The sequence below is a fragment of the Molossus molossus genome, unplaced genomic scaffold (genome assembly GCF_014108415.1).
Source record: "Molossus molossus isolate mMolMol1 unplaced genomic scaffold, mMolMol1.p scaffold_m16_p_22, whole genome shotgun sequence".
NCBI lineage: Eukaryota > Metazoa > Chordata > Mammalia > Chiroptera > Molossidae > Molossus > Molossus molossus.
In genome coordinates this window covers 38,010,121-38,025,548 of record NW_023425358.1, presented here as the reverse complement: position 1 = coordinate 38,025,548, position 15,428 = coordinate 38,010,121, and the positions used below count along the sequence as shown (strand labels likewise).

At 49.6% G+C, this 15,428-nt stretch overlaps 1 protein-coding gene across 1 annotated transcript in view; it reads right to left on the bottom strand.

The window, feature by feature from the left end:
• Nucleotides 1-15,428, bottom strand: part of EP400 (E1A binding protein p400) — a 76,639-nt gene that overhangs the window by 46,829 nt on the left and 14,382 nt on the right. Inside the window, exons 4-13 of the mRNA XM_036276193.1 lie at nucleotides 9,935-10,025; nucleotides 7,950-8,057; nucleotides 7,052-7,434; nucleotides 5,218-5,511; nucleotides 4,341-4,526; nucleotides 3,777-3,917; nucleotides 3,217-3,295; nucleotides 2,371-2,420; nucleotides 1,936-1,993; nucleotides 1,059-1,148 (exon numbers count right to left, since the gene is read on the bottom strand). Of these exons, the coding sequence (XP_036132086.1) occupies nucleotides 1,059-1,148; nucleotides 1,936-1,993; nucleotides 2,371-2,420; nucleotides 3,217-3,295; nucleotides 3,777-3,917; nucleotides 4,341-4,526; nucleotides 5,218-5,511; nucleotides 7,052-7,434; nucleotides 7,950-8,057; nucleotides 9,935-10,025 (1,480 nt within the window). The remainder of the gene's footprint in view (nucleotides 1-1,058; nucleotides 1,149-1,935; nucleotides 1,994-2,370; nucleotides 2,421-3,216; nucleotides 3,296-3,776; nucleotides 3,918-4,340; nucleotides 4,527-5,217; nucleotides 5,512-7,051; nucleotides 7,435-7,949; nucleotides 8,058-9,934; nucleotides 10,026-15,428) is intronic.

Below are 15,428 nucleotides of genomic sequence, written 5' to 3'. Positions count from 1 at the left end.
TCTAAATTCCCAACTGGGTGTCTGTGAACTTGAGCCTGCACTTTGGGAACCTGCCATATGAGCCAGCACTGAATGTCAGGAGGAAATGCGGGCCTGTCACCTGCCCTGGGACACCTACCCATTTGGGGGAAAAGAAATTACACTCTTACTTCACACTACAGACAAAAGCATTTCTTGATGGGTTAGAGACATGCATATGAGAGTAAAAACAAAATATTGTAGTTGATGCAGGAAAACATCCTTATGATGTAGAAGTAAAAAGAGCAGTTTTTAAAAGCAAACAGGGTCGACTGATTTGACCACACTGAAACAACGAGCCCTGGGCCTCGACAGCCGCCGCAGAGAGAATGAGAGTGGGAAAGGCCATGCAGCACACAGCTGAAGGACGCAGTCCAGGACCCACGAAGACCCCTTGGGACAACTCGGAGACGCAAGCCCAGAACCAGGACGGGCAAAGGAGAAGAGACGCTGATTCTCACCCTTGACGGGCAGGAAGGCTCAGTCAGACACCAGTGCTCCTGAGACGCGCAGCACACTGACACCCTCTACCCCAAATCCAGCACATCACCACCAAGCTGGCCAGGCACACGCATATCCTCCAGCCAACTCCTCCACCCAACGACTACAGAAAACTACAGAAAACTCAGGCCCACCAACAGCCCAGCAGACCACCTGGGCAGACGGGTGCCCGTGTAATACTGCGCAGCAGTGAGAATCAGTGAGTTTACACAACACATAACAACGTGAATGAAACTCAGGAGCAGAAGAGCTAAGTGAGCCTATGATGGGACATGTATGAGCTCCAACACACGCAAGCGTTGTGTTCAGGAACATGCCTCAGTGCTTGGGAACGGAGCTGCAGAAGTGTAAATGCAAGGTCCAGAGCACAGTCACGAAGGGACAAGGGGAGGGGAGGTGAGCACTCGGCACTCTCTCTGTGCTCAGCTGCGTAGCTGGTCACAGAGCTCGATGTACTGCGTGTTTTTCTACCTTACACAAACTTTTACATGTTTTCATACTGATTAACAGAGCATTCTGGCAGGATGCCCGAGGCCTACCTTCCTTGGCTAGATTAGATAGTTCTATCTGGTGGTCCACGGCCCCTTCGTTCGCCTCCTCCTCTTCAATTGTCTCCTCCTCGTCTTCCACTGCAATGATGGCCATCAAATGCCAGTGAGACAGCCAGCACTTCATCCAACACTGCAAGGCTCCAACACTGAGCACTAAGCCTTTAGATTCCTAAGTCTGCAAACTGGGCCCCCAACTTTCCCTTCCCCCTGAGTATGAGATACAACCTGGCTGTTCCTTATATGACAAACCCACTCAGGCCAAAACTCGAGTGAGGGGAACTCATCTATCAGCTGGACCTGCTGCAGAGGAATGCATGGGCAAGCTGTCTGGGGTCACTATGGACTCATCATCGCCCACATCCACAGGGCTGCAGCTACTGTCCAGCTTACCGTTCTGTCTGCTGGGCTCCTATCCTGTGCAGCCACCATCTCAGAGCAGCCTTGGGCTCTGTACCCCACACCTCACTCCCAACAGAGACCTGGCCCTTGGTGCAGAAGAGTCTACCAGTGCCCCCAGCAGAACACAGCCACCTGCAGCCATCCCTCCACTGAGCACAAGCCCTCGCCACCTGGGCCCTTGCCAGGCAGGCCGCATCTTCCCGCCACAGCCAGGCAGGCCGCATGCCAGCTCCATGCTGTAGGTATCACTGTGTCCCCTCCCTTCCGAAAAGAAGCTACCCTCAGTCCTAAGCTATGCCTGCTCCACGGGCCAGCACGCCTCATGTCTTCCCCACAAACCCACCACCCACCGAGGGACCCGGCAGGCAAAGACCCCAGCAGCTCTTGGTCACGGTTGCAACAAGTGGGCACCGTACTTGTGAGTGCAGGGCCCTGTACAGGGGACAGCAGAGGCACCGGGACAGACCTTCATCATCAGTGAGGGAGGTGCTCGCTTTCCGTTTTCTTCCAGGTACTCCCAAGTCCTGAAACAATAAAGCACGATCCTAAAGCACAGGATGAAAACCAAAGCAGAAACGTCTGTTTGATGTGCACCTGGGAGAACATGAGGAGCCTGTGACAAGCATGCTGCCATCAAGCCTCTGGCCACAGGACAGGCCTGGGGAGCAGAGAAAGACTAAGGCCACAGGATCGCTGCGCTCTAACCCAATTGCCAAGGCAACACCCCTGTGAGCCTAACGCTACAGAGAACTAGTTGTTCCCCAAGGTAAGCTGACTGTATAATGAAAGGGAATAACACCCATAATCTCCAAGTTTCTCCGGATAAAAACGACTATTTCCATTGCACAGACGGACTCACTGCTCCCGCTCTCACCTGGTGCGGTGACAGTCCTGAACTTACCAGAACACTTTCCAGCAGCATCTCAGGTCCCTTGGGTCTTGACTCCTTTCCTAGAGAGACAAGTAACAGGATCCATGTTCACTACAGCAGTGGAGGTGATAATCTTCACACACATCGAGGGTGTCCCTGCTAGTCTAGGCCACGCCCTGCTGCCATCTCGGTGGAGGAGACAGCAAGGCGAGCCCACCTCCCTCCTGGTAGCCCAGGGGCGATGCAGAGCCAGCCCCACCGCCGCCCTCACCGGCAGCCCTCAGCCCGCAGCCCTGAGCCCTCTGCAGGAACCACACATCTCAGACCATGAGAGGAACAGAGCAGCTAACAAAAAAGTTCCTTTCTTATGCTCTGTCAGGTCTTACAGTTCTGTGGCTTCAGCAGCGGCCACCTGTCCACCTCAGTTTCCCCACCAGTAAAACGGGAGTCATTGTGTCCCACTCCACCCCACCCGTGACACCACCTCGTTAGTGCTTGGCCACAAGAATGACAGGGCAGCTACTGTGTACTGCGGCAAGGCAGTGCCCTGGCCACACACAGGGGCTCCGCAGGGCACATGCCTCAGGGTGTCCACCTGCCTGTCCAGGGAGTGTCCAAATGGGGCAGGCTCAGACCTCAACTCTGAGAATGCCCCAAAGCTCATCAATCAGGGTTCTGACTCAACCAGCAAATCTCAAAAGAATGGAGACATGTGGCTACAGCAACTGCACCAAGAGCAAAGTGTGCACCACAAGTCCACACAGCTGGGAACAAACGGCCTCCCTGGGAAGCCACCTTGTCACTAGGCGCCCAGTGAGCACAGAATGGGACAAAATACAGGCTAATAAAGGTAAGGCTTTTTAAAAAGTTTCATACCTCTCCTGGAAACTTTCTGTAAATGTAAGGCCTTCTTCCTTTTTTCCTCTAATTCGACTTGTAGTTTTATCTCCACAACCTAAATACAAGAGTGAAACACAGAATGTTACCGAGGATGTAAGCTAATGCAGCTCTAAAATGTTCAGTGACGGAAACAAAGACCACACAGGGGTCTGCAAGCACCACCGTCGGCTCTCACTGATTCGGCACCTAACTGCGTCTGCCCTGGTCCCATCAGGTGCTGCGGTCTGGATTTTTTAAAAAGGAGGCGGAAGACAGAGCTGCTGTTCTGGAGAGAAGCTCCCTTCGTGACCTGCCCCAACTTCCAAGGTGCTGTGCGAAGGCCTCTCCGGGAGCGTGGAACATCATGCAGCACTGGTGGCAGCCACACGTGTCCACGCACAGCCACAAGCAGAGCAAGAACCTTCTAAGGAGCTGCAGTCTGAGGGCCATGATGGCAGGACCCACCCGTGAGTACCCTCCTCAGCAACACTGCAGGCTCTGCCTCACTGCCAGCCCCATGTCTAGGTCTCAGGACCCTATTAAAACGTCAGATATACCTGTTCGATATTTGACCAGAAGTACTCAATTTCTCTAGCGGTCGAGGCAGCAATCCGTCTTAGTCGGCTCTGCTCCTCTCGCTTCCCCCTTTCCTCACGAAGCTTCTTTTCTTCATGATGGCGTGCCACCGTCCTGACAAGCTGGTGTAGAAAAGTTCAAGAATTTATGGTTTAGCCTGTCACATCACGGTATAAGAAAGACACAAAGTTTTGGGTTTTTTTTAAGCTTTGTTTTTTAAAGAACTGATTTTAGAGAGGGGTGAGAAAAAGAAAACATCTACGTGCCAGAGAAACCGATGTCTATCGGATGCACCCCTCATGTGCTGACTGGGGGTCTAACCTGCAGCCCTTCGCTGCACAGATGACCCTCCAACCAAGCCACATCAGCCAGGGCAACACAGTTTCCTAAATATGTTCTCAGACCAGGACGACACGATCTCAGTGAGATGCAGCCCCGTGTGCTCCGAGAGCTGTCAGAAGCTGAGCGGGGAGACCCACAGCTCACAGCACTGAATTCTCAGCACACCCAAGCGAACTGACAACCAGGGGTCCCGTCTCACCCACCTTCTTGGCTGCAGCCACCTTCCACCGCCGCTCCTGGGCGAAGTCAGTGGCCATCCACTGCATCTCCTCCAGCAGGTAGTCCCAGTGCGCGCGGGGGCGCGGGGCCTCCTGCAGCTTCGGCAGCCGTCTCAGGGACCACAGGCCCCCCTTCCTCAGCTCGGCTATGCGCTGGTGGATCTGGCTCTCCTGCGGGGAAGGGGACAGCACAAAGTCATTTGTTCTGCTCCCACATGTGTGAGACCTACTATGTGGCAGTCTCAGCAGCAAAGGTAAGACTTGGACATGCGGTCAGAAGAACGAGCAGGTGACTGTCCAGAGCCTCAGAAGCTGAAAACAACACTCCTGCCATCTCCGAACCACAGCCAAGGCCCACGCTCATATGTACCAGAGAAACACAGGCCTGGGATCTACTTTGACGCCATCAGGAAGGCAGGGAGACCAAATAAGACTGGCCACACATCACTGGATTAAACCAGGGATAGGAAGCACTGAGTTTATCATACTCCACCTCTATTTTGCTTTCTTTTATAATTCCTCAACAAAGTTGAACAAAATAACTGCCTAGTCCAATGAGCAGCAAGAGCCATTGGCTGAGCCATGACTCTCTCTGCCTTGGGGGCTCTGAGCGCTGTCCCCCCGCCTCACAATACATGCCTCGTCCCGGCCCCTCACCCACAGCCTGTGATGACAGCTGTCCAGACCACTCACTACTTCAGCACAGAAAAGACTCCCCATGAGTCTCCCTCCTCCAGGACAGGGTCACACAACTGGTTCCAATTGTGGATGCCTGACCACAAAGCATGCTGACCACCCTCAGTGTTGCATGCCAGCATGACAACAGCCTCGAGTCACAGGCTGAAAGATGCCAGCCCCTCACCAGTGCCATCTGCTCCGCCAGCTTATCCTGAGAACTGTCCTGGGGTGCGGATGCATTCTGAGCTGGGCTCTGTGGTTTCGGGGGGGCCGACACAGCTGCCCCTGGGGACCGGGAGGTGACTGGAGACAGAGACTTGCTGGCTGCTGAGGAGGGTCTATTCACTGGGGAGGCCCGTGCGGGCAAGGGTCCTGGGCCCGAGCCACTGCCAGGTGCGATGGATGAGGTGGAGGAGGTGGGTGGGGGCCGAGGACCGGGCTGCGTGGGATCTGTGGGTGGTCTTGCAGACATCACCACCTGGTGGGCAGGAAAGAGGCAACAGGTAAGGACACCTGATGGTCCCTCCTCACAGCAATGCAAACACACACATGATCACACAAACTACAGCCCAAAGCAAACAGCCTGTCACATAAGAACCCACTATGGACTGTGCTCATGCTGTCTTAGCTCAGACTTTTTTTTTCTTTCTTCCAGCCTTTTCTCCTCTGCTTTTTAGTGATTTTTCAGCGTTTTCACTGTGTCAGCTACATTTCAATCAAGAACTACAAGGCGCTCATCACACCCCTTTCCTGTTGAGGATGAGTCCGCACTGCAAGGCCTTCCCATGGCTGGCACGCTGCGGGCAAGAGTTCTGTCTGTGCAACCGAGACCAGGGCACAGGCAGGGGATCCCAACCCCCACTGAAGATGAAGGTCAGCTGACAGTAGGGCAGGCCAGGCACTGCCACAACCAGGGGGGATGAGGACAACGGATGTAAAACACAGCAGGTTGGTAACCAGGGCTGTGGGGAACACAGAAACTGTCCACGGCCATGCCTTTCGTGACATGCAGCCTGTCTTCACACCAGCAGTAATGTCCTCCTACCTTGGTCAGCAGCCCAGCTCGGGAGCTGACTAGGAGCCGCATGGCTGCAAAGCCTGAGCATGTATGTTCCTGCCCGAGACAAAGCTCGACAACCCCCCAATTGAGAAGCGACAAGTTTCTGTGGATTTTGTAAGAAGCTTCTTTAAAATCACGTTCCAAGGCTGATCCTTAAACAAGGACAGGAAAATAGATCCAAGAGAAGCCTCCGTGCCGCCTGAAGTCAGCACGTGTTTACAAGACTCAGGGCCACGGAGACCCAGCACGTGATGGCTGGAAAGGCTGCCTATCTGCCCAGCGGGCGCCCTCCCTCTGGAGGCAGGTGGACAGAGCTCTGATGTCACCTGCATGAAAGGTTCCCACTGAACCCGGGTGGCGAATCAGAGCCTCAGGTTGCTGGTTGAGACACTAGGCCTCTCCGGCCTCAGTCTTTTCATAGGTAAAATGGGGACAATAAAGACTCTACCTCACAGAGCCACCAGGTAGAAGAAATAAAAGAACGCTGACAACATGCTCACCAGGGCACACGATACCCGGCTGGTGAGGAAATGGTGGTTCTGACTACTCTAGAAGACCGAGCAAACTCTGCCACGAGTCTCAAGGAACCAGGAAAAAGATGAGCTGAAAGCCCAGGAAAGCCCTTGTTGGTGAGGGAGACTCTCTGAAGAGGCTCCAGCACACTCACTGCTCAGACAACCCCTGGACACATGTATGCAGAGCACAGAGTAAGGGAGGCCCTCAGGGGAGCCTGGCAGACAGTTAGGGGTAGCCTCACCACCACCAGGCTTGTCGCCTCCCTCTGAACCACACTGTTTCCTGATAATCCAATCACGACAACTGCAATTATAGGCAGCACCTATTCCACAAGTAGACCATGTCAACGGCTGGCTGGCTGACCTGTGACGTGGAAGCAGAGCGCCCTCCTATCACACCAGCCTGTCCACTTCCACCCCTCAGAGCCCAAAGTCCACAGTACCTGCGGCTGGGAGGGCAGTGGAGGGGCCTGCATCTGCGCCTTCCCGGGCACCGAGGCGAGCAGGGCTGACTGTGCGGGCTGTGGGGGCACAGGGAGCTGGCTGGCAGGGGGCACAGGGACAGGGGTGTTGGGCTGCTGGGCTTTCGCAGCCATATGCAGCTGTGTCGGTGGCTCCCCCATCGGCGGCTGTGGTGGGAACTGCAGCGTAGGTGGCAGGGGCGCAGCAGGGAGGCCGGCTGGGGGCAGCCTGCTGGGCAGTGGTGGCGGTGGTGTGTGCAGGCTGGCGGCATTCTGCACTGGAGGCCCTGTGGATGGGTCGTACTGCTGCTGGCTTTGCTTCTGTCCGGCCAGCTGGGTGGCCTGAGGGGCGGGAGGCATCCCTCCTGCAAGAAAGGAAAGACCCACAGGCACTGACTCTGGAGCTCCAAAGCGTCAACCACGAATCAGATGTCACCTCCCAGGGTTTGTCACAGACCCGTCACTCAGAACCATCAAGCAAACGGGAAGTTTAACTGGTGGGAAGTCTGTGTTATATTAGATCTAATGTTACAATGAGCACACAGAAAAGGACAGAAGGCGCTGGACCTTTGCAAGTTAGTACCAAGCAGGACAGCACTGAATAACCACAGGGGTCCCTACTGCAGCAGCAACTACAAAAATACAGGAGTGGAAACTGGAGAGAAGCTTGAGGACAAGGACACGTGTGGCTCATTAAAGGGACAAGAACTAGTCTGGGGGGGTCTTCACACTGTGTCACTGTGGCTCAGGGAACACCCTAACTTCAGGAGCCACTCCAACCACACCAGCTCGACTGCACGCGCTTCGGTCTGCACTGCTGTAGACCTCTCCGCACGCCCTCCTTCTGAGCTACAGGAGCTGGCTCTCCGCTGGGTCTTACCTTGAACTGTCGGCATTAACTGCTGGAGAGGAACTCCTGTATTCACCCCTGGGTGCTGGAAAACTACCCCTTGGTGACCCACTTCAAGTCGAGGTCGCTTAGACTGCTCTAGAATAATTTTCAGAAAAGGTGCAGTTTGATTTAAAAATAAAACCACAAAAGTAGTAGAAAAAACATGTGTAAGTGTTTTCATAATATTTGAACAGGGAGACCTTTCTGTGCATGAACCAAAATCCAGAAGCCATAAAAGATAAGACTGATAAATATTTCTTTTCGTTAAAATTTCGCAAATGTAAGAAAAAGCATCATAAAAAGGCAAAGGACAAGCAACAACCTAAGAGACAATATCTGCAACACACATGATGGGCACAGGCTGGCTTACTCGACATTCAGAAGCTCTACAGTAACACAGAGAGTATGGAAGCCAGACAGACGAAATGGGCAGAAAACAATGGCTCGCAGAGGGATAGACCCGCAAAAGGTTAATAAATGGAAAAAAGTTTTGTGCGAACTTATCAAAATAAGTTAATATTAACCCATCATATCCACCAAGACTAAATACGTAACAAAATAGCCAAAAACGTGCAAGAACCAAAAGTTGTTGATTGAAATGAAAATTGGCCCCACTCTATGGAGGGGCAACTGAACATCACCAACACTTAACTGCTCGTCCACTCTGATCTAGTGAGTTCATTTCTAGGAGTTTTTCCTTAAGATACACTGACAGCCCTGGCCAGTTTGGCTCAGCAATTAGAGCATCAGCCTGGGGACCAAAGAGTTGCAGGTTCGATTCCAGTCAAGAGCATGTACCTTGGTTTCGGTTCGGTCCCCGGCCCTGGTGGGGGTTGTGCAGGAGGCAACCAATCAATATGTCTCTCTCACATCTCTCTCTCTCTCTCTCTCTCTCTCTCTCTCTCTATCCCTTCCCACTCTATCTTAAGATAGATGGAAAATATCCTCGGGTGAGGATTAAAAAATATTAATTAAAAAAAAAGATATACTGATAAACATGTAGGAAAAAAAATAAGACTAGTGTTCAAACCTGTGCTGATTGTAACAGAAAAAAGACGGCACTAACGAACACTAACCAGGGTCCGATGACTAGAGGAGGACCCGCCCAGGCAATGGAATACCATGCAGCCATTAAAAAAGTACTCGGCCAGCCCTGGCCTGTTTGGATCAGCGATTAGAGCACTGGCCTGCACATCAAAGGGTCTCAGGTTCAATTCCGGGTCACAGGCATGTACCTGAGTTGCTGGTTCGATCCCTGGCCCGTTGGGGTCACACAGGAAACAACCAATCGATGTGTCTCTTTCACATCAATGTTTCTCTCTCCCTCCACCCCCTCCCTTCTACTCTAAAAATTAATGACAAAATATTCTCGGGAGAGGATTAACAACAACAAAAAAAGTATGAGGACCATGAATGGGAAAGATGGCCTACCAAGTCAATGTTGGAGACAACGATGGACACATGACCATACTGAGCTTTTCAGAATGACACGTCACATGCTTTGTGCGGACAGAATGTCTGTGGAAGTGCACAAGTGCTAACAGCAGCTACCTCTGTGGCTAGGGAGCTGGCAGGAAATACCAAGCCAGAGGTAGGTTTAAGTGACACCTTTTGAATTGTTTAAAAAATTTATATAGAAGTATATTAAAAGTTTATAATTTGAAGAAAAAAAATTCATTTTGAAAAAATGAACGACTGAAAAAGCAGGTGGTTTTACATTCAATCATATCATGAGGACTAAAAAGCCCAGAAATGCACTTATAAAGTCAAAATGGAATACACCTACTGAGCTGATAAGCCTGCATGCACCTTCAAGTACATGTGCACATTCACATACTCGCCAAAACAAAAACTAACTTTCAAAGTAGAAAGAAACTGATCAAAACAAATCTCTTCAGTGTTACACTTTAGAAACACAGGGCCACTGAGCCGCAGTTACGGTTCCTGGGATGAGCCTGTGCCCCGTGACATACCTGCTGGGGGTCCTGCCGGTTGCCTCTTAAAGGGGTCCGTTTCTATCGAACTTCCAGCCCCTGCCACCAGGGTCCCTGCGAGGGCTTGCTGCTGAAAAACAATTTAAGAATCAGATTTTGGTAATTTAAGTACATTACAAGAATGACTAAAACTATCATAATTACCCCATGTATTGACCTCATTCCTTGTTAATAAGAGAAATATCACCTACCCCATGTATTTAAATATACATATGCACTGTATTTCTATATAGTAAGTAATTTAAAGTTCTAACTTACCTCTGGGGAAAAAAAGGACTTGTAAAAGTTATCTATCGCTTTGGTTTTAAGTGAGACTTGAGACCGATGTGAACCTGCCCTGCAGACACGAGCTGCTTTCTCGCTGAGCAGCAGGAGGGCTGCTGCAGGGTGCGGGAGTCCGAGAGACTCCATCTTAGCCTCCCTGGCCAGTTACACTGCCTGTCACCACTTATTCCCAAAACAAAAGCTGAATAATGAAAAGAAAGGTTGGAAATGCTTTCCTACAGGAAAATGACACTAAAACCCCAATGAACAGTGTGATTAACTTGGCCCTTCAAATGGTGTTTGGACAGTTGGCACCCTCAGTGATATATTTAGTGTGTGAAGCAGAGGTCGCTGTCCACGTCTGAAGAAAAGCCGCTGGCCAAGCCAGAGCACTGAGCATGGTGCCTGCACCACCCCTGCAGGGACACTCAACACCTAAGGTTGACTTCTAACAACTGCTGATCACTAGTTTTTTTTAAATTAATCAATGATGAACACTCTACTTAGTGAAGCACTTTAAATGCAAAAGTCATAGATGCCTAAACAAAGTCTCTGTCCCATGAAGGGCTGCTGACCCCTGCAGCCTGAGGAGTGGATGAGACATGACCGGTTCCAGCCAGGCTACAGGCCACTGCCTCCCATAAGGACAGCTCAGAGTAATTAAGGGGAGAGTGGGCACCCAGTTACATTTAAGGAAGATGGGGGGGCAGAAGAAAAGAATGATTTGAAAAACAGGTGATATGTGAACAATGGTTATCTCTGTGGAGAGAATTACAGGAAGTGTGTGTGTGTGCGTGCGAGTGTGTGTCTGTGTGTGCACGCTTTTCTAAATTTTCCAAGCGTTTCACAATGAATATGTGTTACTGATCAGAAGAAAGGCTTTATAAATAAAAGAAAGTGACGAAGGGCTCTGTGTCAAGTATGTCCTACTGGACCAAACACACTCCAAATAAACACAACCTCCAAAAGACACATAAAACACGGAACACACGAGACAGTGGGCAGACGCAGAGAGGGACCCGGCACCTGCAGGATGGGAATGGCAGGGGCGGCTTCTGGTTTTGCAGCACTGCGGGAGGGTCTGCCTGCACACGCGGACCAGCTCAGTCCAGACACCATGCCTGCTGCCAGCAGTGAGGGCAGGGATTCGCCATGGGACCAGGCTGGACAAGGACAGGTCCACACTCTCCGTCAGCTCCCCTGCCTCCTGAACCATGCAGACACAAAGACCCGGAGCACAATGTAGCCATTAAGATTCCAGGTGCCAACACCCTGGCAGACGGAGTGCATGGTTCCCATTCAATCAGGCTGGCTAACTGTGAGAGAAAAGCAATCCATACACCTCAGACTCTCTGCAACCTGTCATTTTAAATCCAAGTCAAAATTACTCCAAGACACAAACAAGAAAGCACGAGCCCCGCTCAGAAAACCATTGATGGACATCAAGCAGATGACCCACATACTGGAACCAGACAGCGGAGATCCGCCAGTGGCTTTAATAACTATGCCCAGGACATAAAGAAAATATGTTGTAATGAAGGATAGAAAAAAAGAACTATTCGAACAGAAAACCAGATGGAGATCCTAAAGTATCTGAAATAAAAAACACACTGGAAAGCTGAACAGCAGAGTAGGGTGTGGGTCAGTGAACTGAAACAGAGTCCCAAGAGAGGAACAGAGGCCTGGACCTGAGATGTACTGGGGGCTTCGGTTATCAGGACAGCGAAATACTGCTAAAGGCAGATAGACAGATGGACAGAATTGGAAGCAACAAGAAGGAATGAGAAATCTTTTTAACAAAATTGCCCTGGCCAGTTTGGCTCAGCGGTTAGAGCGTTGGCCTGCGGTCCAGAGAGTCCTGGGTTCAGTTCCCGCTAAGGGCATGCACCTTGGTTGCAGTTTGTCCCCGGCCCTAGTTGGGTCATGTGGGTGGCAATCACTCAATGTGTCCCTTTCACATAGATGTTTCTCTCTCTCCCTCCCACTCTATCTGAACAAAATATGGAAAAATGTCCTCGGGTGAGGATAAAAAACAAAACAAAATGGTGCTGGAAGACTGGAGATCCCTGTGAAAAAACAGATACATTGGACTTCATGAAAAGAAAAACATCTCACCAAACATGGTGGGGAAGGCCAGCCTCTCTCCTAACTCCTACACTGCCACCAACTCCTGGTTTTCAGGGTGATCTTTAGTTCTTAATACTATCTTTAGTTTCTTGTACTACCTTTGTGATTATTTTATTGGAAATGATACTACTGACTTTAAAATACTAACTGGACTTTAATTAACAATCACTTATCAGAACTTTAAAAAAACAGAAAGAAACTATCACAGAAAAAAGGAAAAATTTTGGATGGGACATGAATACTGACTGCTGCTCATTTGAAGAGACAACATCAAAACAGACTTTACCCACTGAAGACAATAAAACTTGCAGGAAGTCTACGAGCGCATGAAGAACTGAGCAGGCTGCCACCCTGAGCAGGCTGCCACCCTGAGCAGTCACACTGGCCCCGCCACCTGCAGGAACAACTGAGCCCAGTGTTTGCAGCTGGCAGTTCCTGAGGGCAAATTTCTGCCCAATGTCAATAAGCAAGCCAACTGCACACTGAGTGGGATGGCGGCGGTTCTGCGGCTGCGTGCTCAGTCACCGAACCGTTTTTCAGATCTAAGCAACTGTAATAAAACAGTTTTATTTTATTTTGTAAAAAAAACAGTGTTATTTTGCATACAGTAACCACACTCCAGAACCCACCTCACAACCTGGGGAAGCAGACAGACAGCAATCCTCTGGGTTTATTTCTAGAGCTTAACGAGCAACAGACTAACTTATGATAAAAATCCCGTAATTGGTTGCAAATAACAAAATTCACCCTGAGATCATGTCTCAAACTCTGCAATGTAACAGCATGGCAAGGCCATAATAAACTGGGACCACTTACGTGTTTCTAGCCGCACTTTTAGCTAAAAACTAAGTGACAATACATGGTGAGCACCATAAACACACTTGCTTCGTTCACTGATGCTGCTCCTGTATTTTTTCCTAAGTAGAACAGATACCACCTAAAATAAGAAAGATGGTTTAATTGAATTATAGTTCCTCAATGTGATGGGAGTATTAAGAGCTGTAACAGATTTAAAAAATAAAATATGAAGAGTATCTGTTAGCCCTGGCCAGTTTGGCTCAGCGACTGAGCGTCAGCCTGTGGACCAGAGAGTCCCGAGTTTGGTTCATGCTAGGGGCATGTACCACAAAAAAAAATTTTTTTTTAAAGTATTTGTTGCCCTGGCCGGTTTGGCTCAGCAGTTAGAGAGTCGGCCTGCGGTCCAGAGACCCGGGTTCGGTTCCCGCTAAGGGCACGTACCTCGGTTGCAGTTTGTCCCCGGCCCTGGTTGGTCGTGCGGTTGGCAGCCACTCGATGTGTCCCTTTCACAGCGATGTTTCTCTCTCTCTCTCTTCCTCTCTCTCCCTCCCACTCTACCTGAACAAAAAAATGGAAAAATGTCCTCAGGTGAGGATAAAAATTTTAAAAAGTATCTGTTAAAGGAAATAAAGTATAAATACACTGCACTGACTGGTATATATGTAATATAATATAAAAAATCTGCTAGGATGATGGAATTATGGGTAATTATTCATTTTCTCTAACAGAAACATCACTGAAAGATACTCTCCTTAGAATGCTCCCTTTCATAAACAGACGTGTGCACGCAAGAACTCCTTTATATACAACTGCACTTGACAATGTGCCTCAAAGTTCTCTGGAAGCAGACAGAAATCAACACATATGTAATACAGAGAACTTTGAATTTACTTCTGGAGTTTCATTAGCTAACGTAGATTGGTCAATATAAAAAATCTACAACTGGCTGTAAGAAAGAAAATTCATGCTAATTGTTTCCCAAAGAAAACAAGACATTTCTCATATTTATACATACATACATACACACACACACATACACACGTGTGTGTGTGTATATATATATATATGTATATGTATACACACACATGCGCGCACGTTTTGATTGACTTTTTAGAGAAAGAGGAAGGGAGAGATAGGCTGCCTCCTGCATGCCCGCTACTGGGGATCAAGCCCACAACCCTGATTGGGAATCGAACTGGGACCTCTCAGTCCACGGGATGACACTCCATCCACTGAGTCACACCGGCCAGGTTCATCTCTTTTCTGAGAGACTCCCCATTTTCCCATTTCCTTTGAAATCCACTACTGTTTGCCTCAGAAACCTACAATTCAAAAGAAAGATTTCTCAGTTTTCTTTTTAGTCTCTTAAATAATTTTTATTATGAAGTATATCCTACATAGAAAAGAAATTACCGTATGTATGAATTTAAAAGCACAGTAAAGTTGCCCTGGCTGGTTTGGCTCAGCGGTTAGGGCATCGGCCTGTGGTCCAGAGAGACCCGGGTTTGGTTCCCATTAAGGGCACGAACCTCAGTTGCAGTTTGTCCCCAACCCTGGTTGAGTTGTGCGGGAGGCAGCCACTCGATGTGTCCCTTTCATGTTGATGTTTCTCTCTCTCTCCCTCCCACTCTATCTGAACAAAAAATGGAAAAATGTCCTCAGGTGAAGATAAAAAAAAAAGCATAGTGAAGTTAATCAGAATTTAAATGGTGGAATATGGGTATTCACTGAAGACTCCAACCTTTCTGTTTGAAATTTTTTACAGTAAAATGTTGAGAAGAAAAGTGGAAAACCTTATACATAGATGAAAACGGTAAAAATATAGGTATTAGCCATGGTGTCATCACCAGGCTTAAAAACAGCCTGCTACTTGCCTTGGAGACCCCAGCATGAAGGTGCCCTGCCCACCACTGCAGGAGCTGGCTGCAGGACTGGGAGCATTTCCCGCAGTGCCTCACCTGCAGCTACACCACACAGCATCTGTTGGCTCTGCTTCCTAGCGTACTTTCCCTGAAGGAAGTCCGCCAGTCTTCTGGAAGCCCTTCCTCTGCCCAGGGGCTGCGCAGGGCAATCCTAAGACCAGCCCACGAAGCACCCCAGGCTGTGACTGATGACTCCCATTAGCATCCCTCTGTTGAGGGTGCAGGATTGCTGGTCTGTGCCGCTGCCGGTGGACTCCCAGTTCTTTCCATTTGGGAGCTTTTACAAACACTGTTGCCACAAGCATCACTATATGTGCTTTCTGGCGCACAAACACGAGAGCAACTTTAGAGCATCTGCTGGT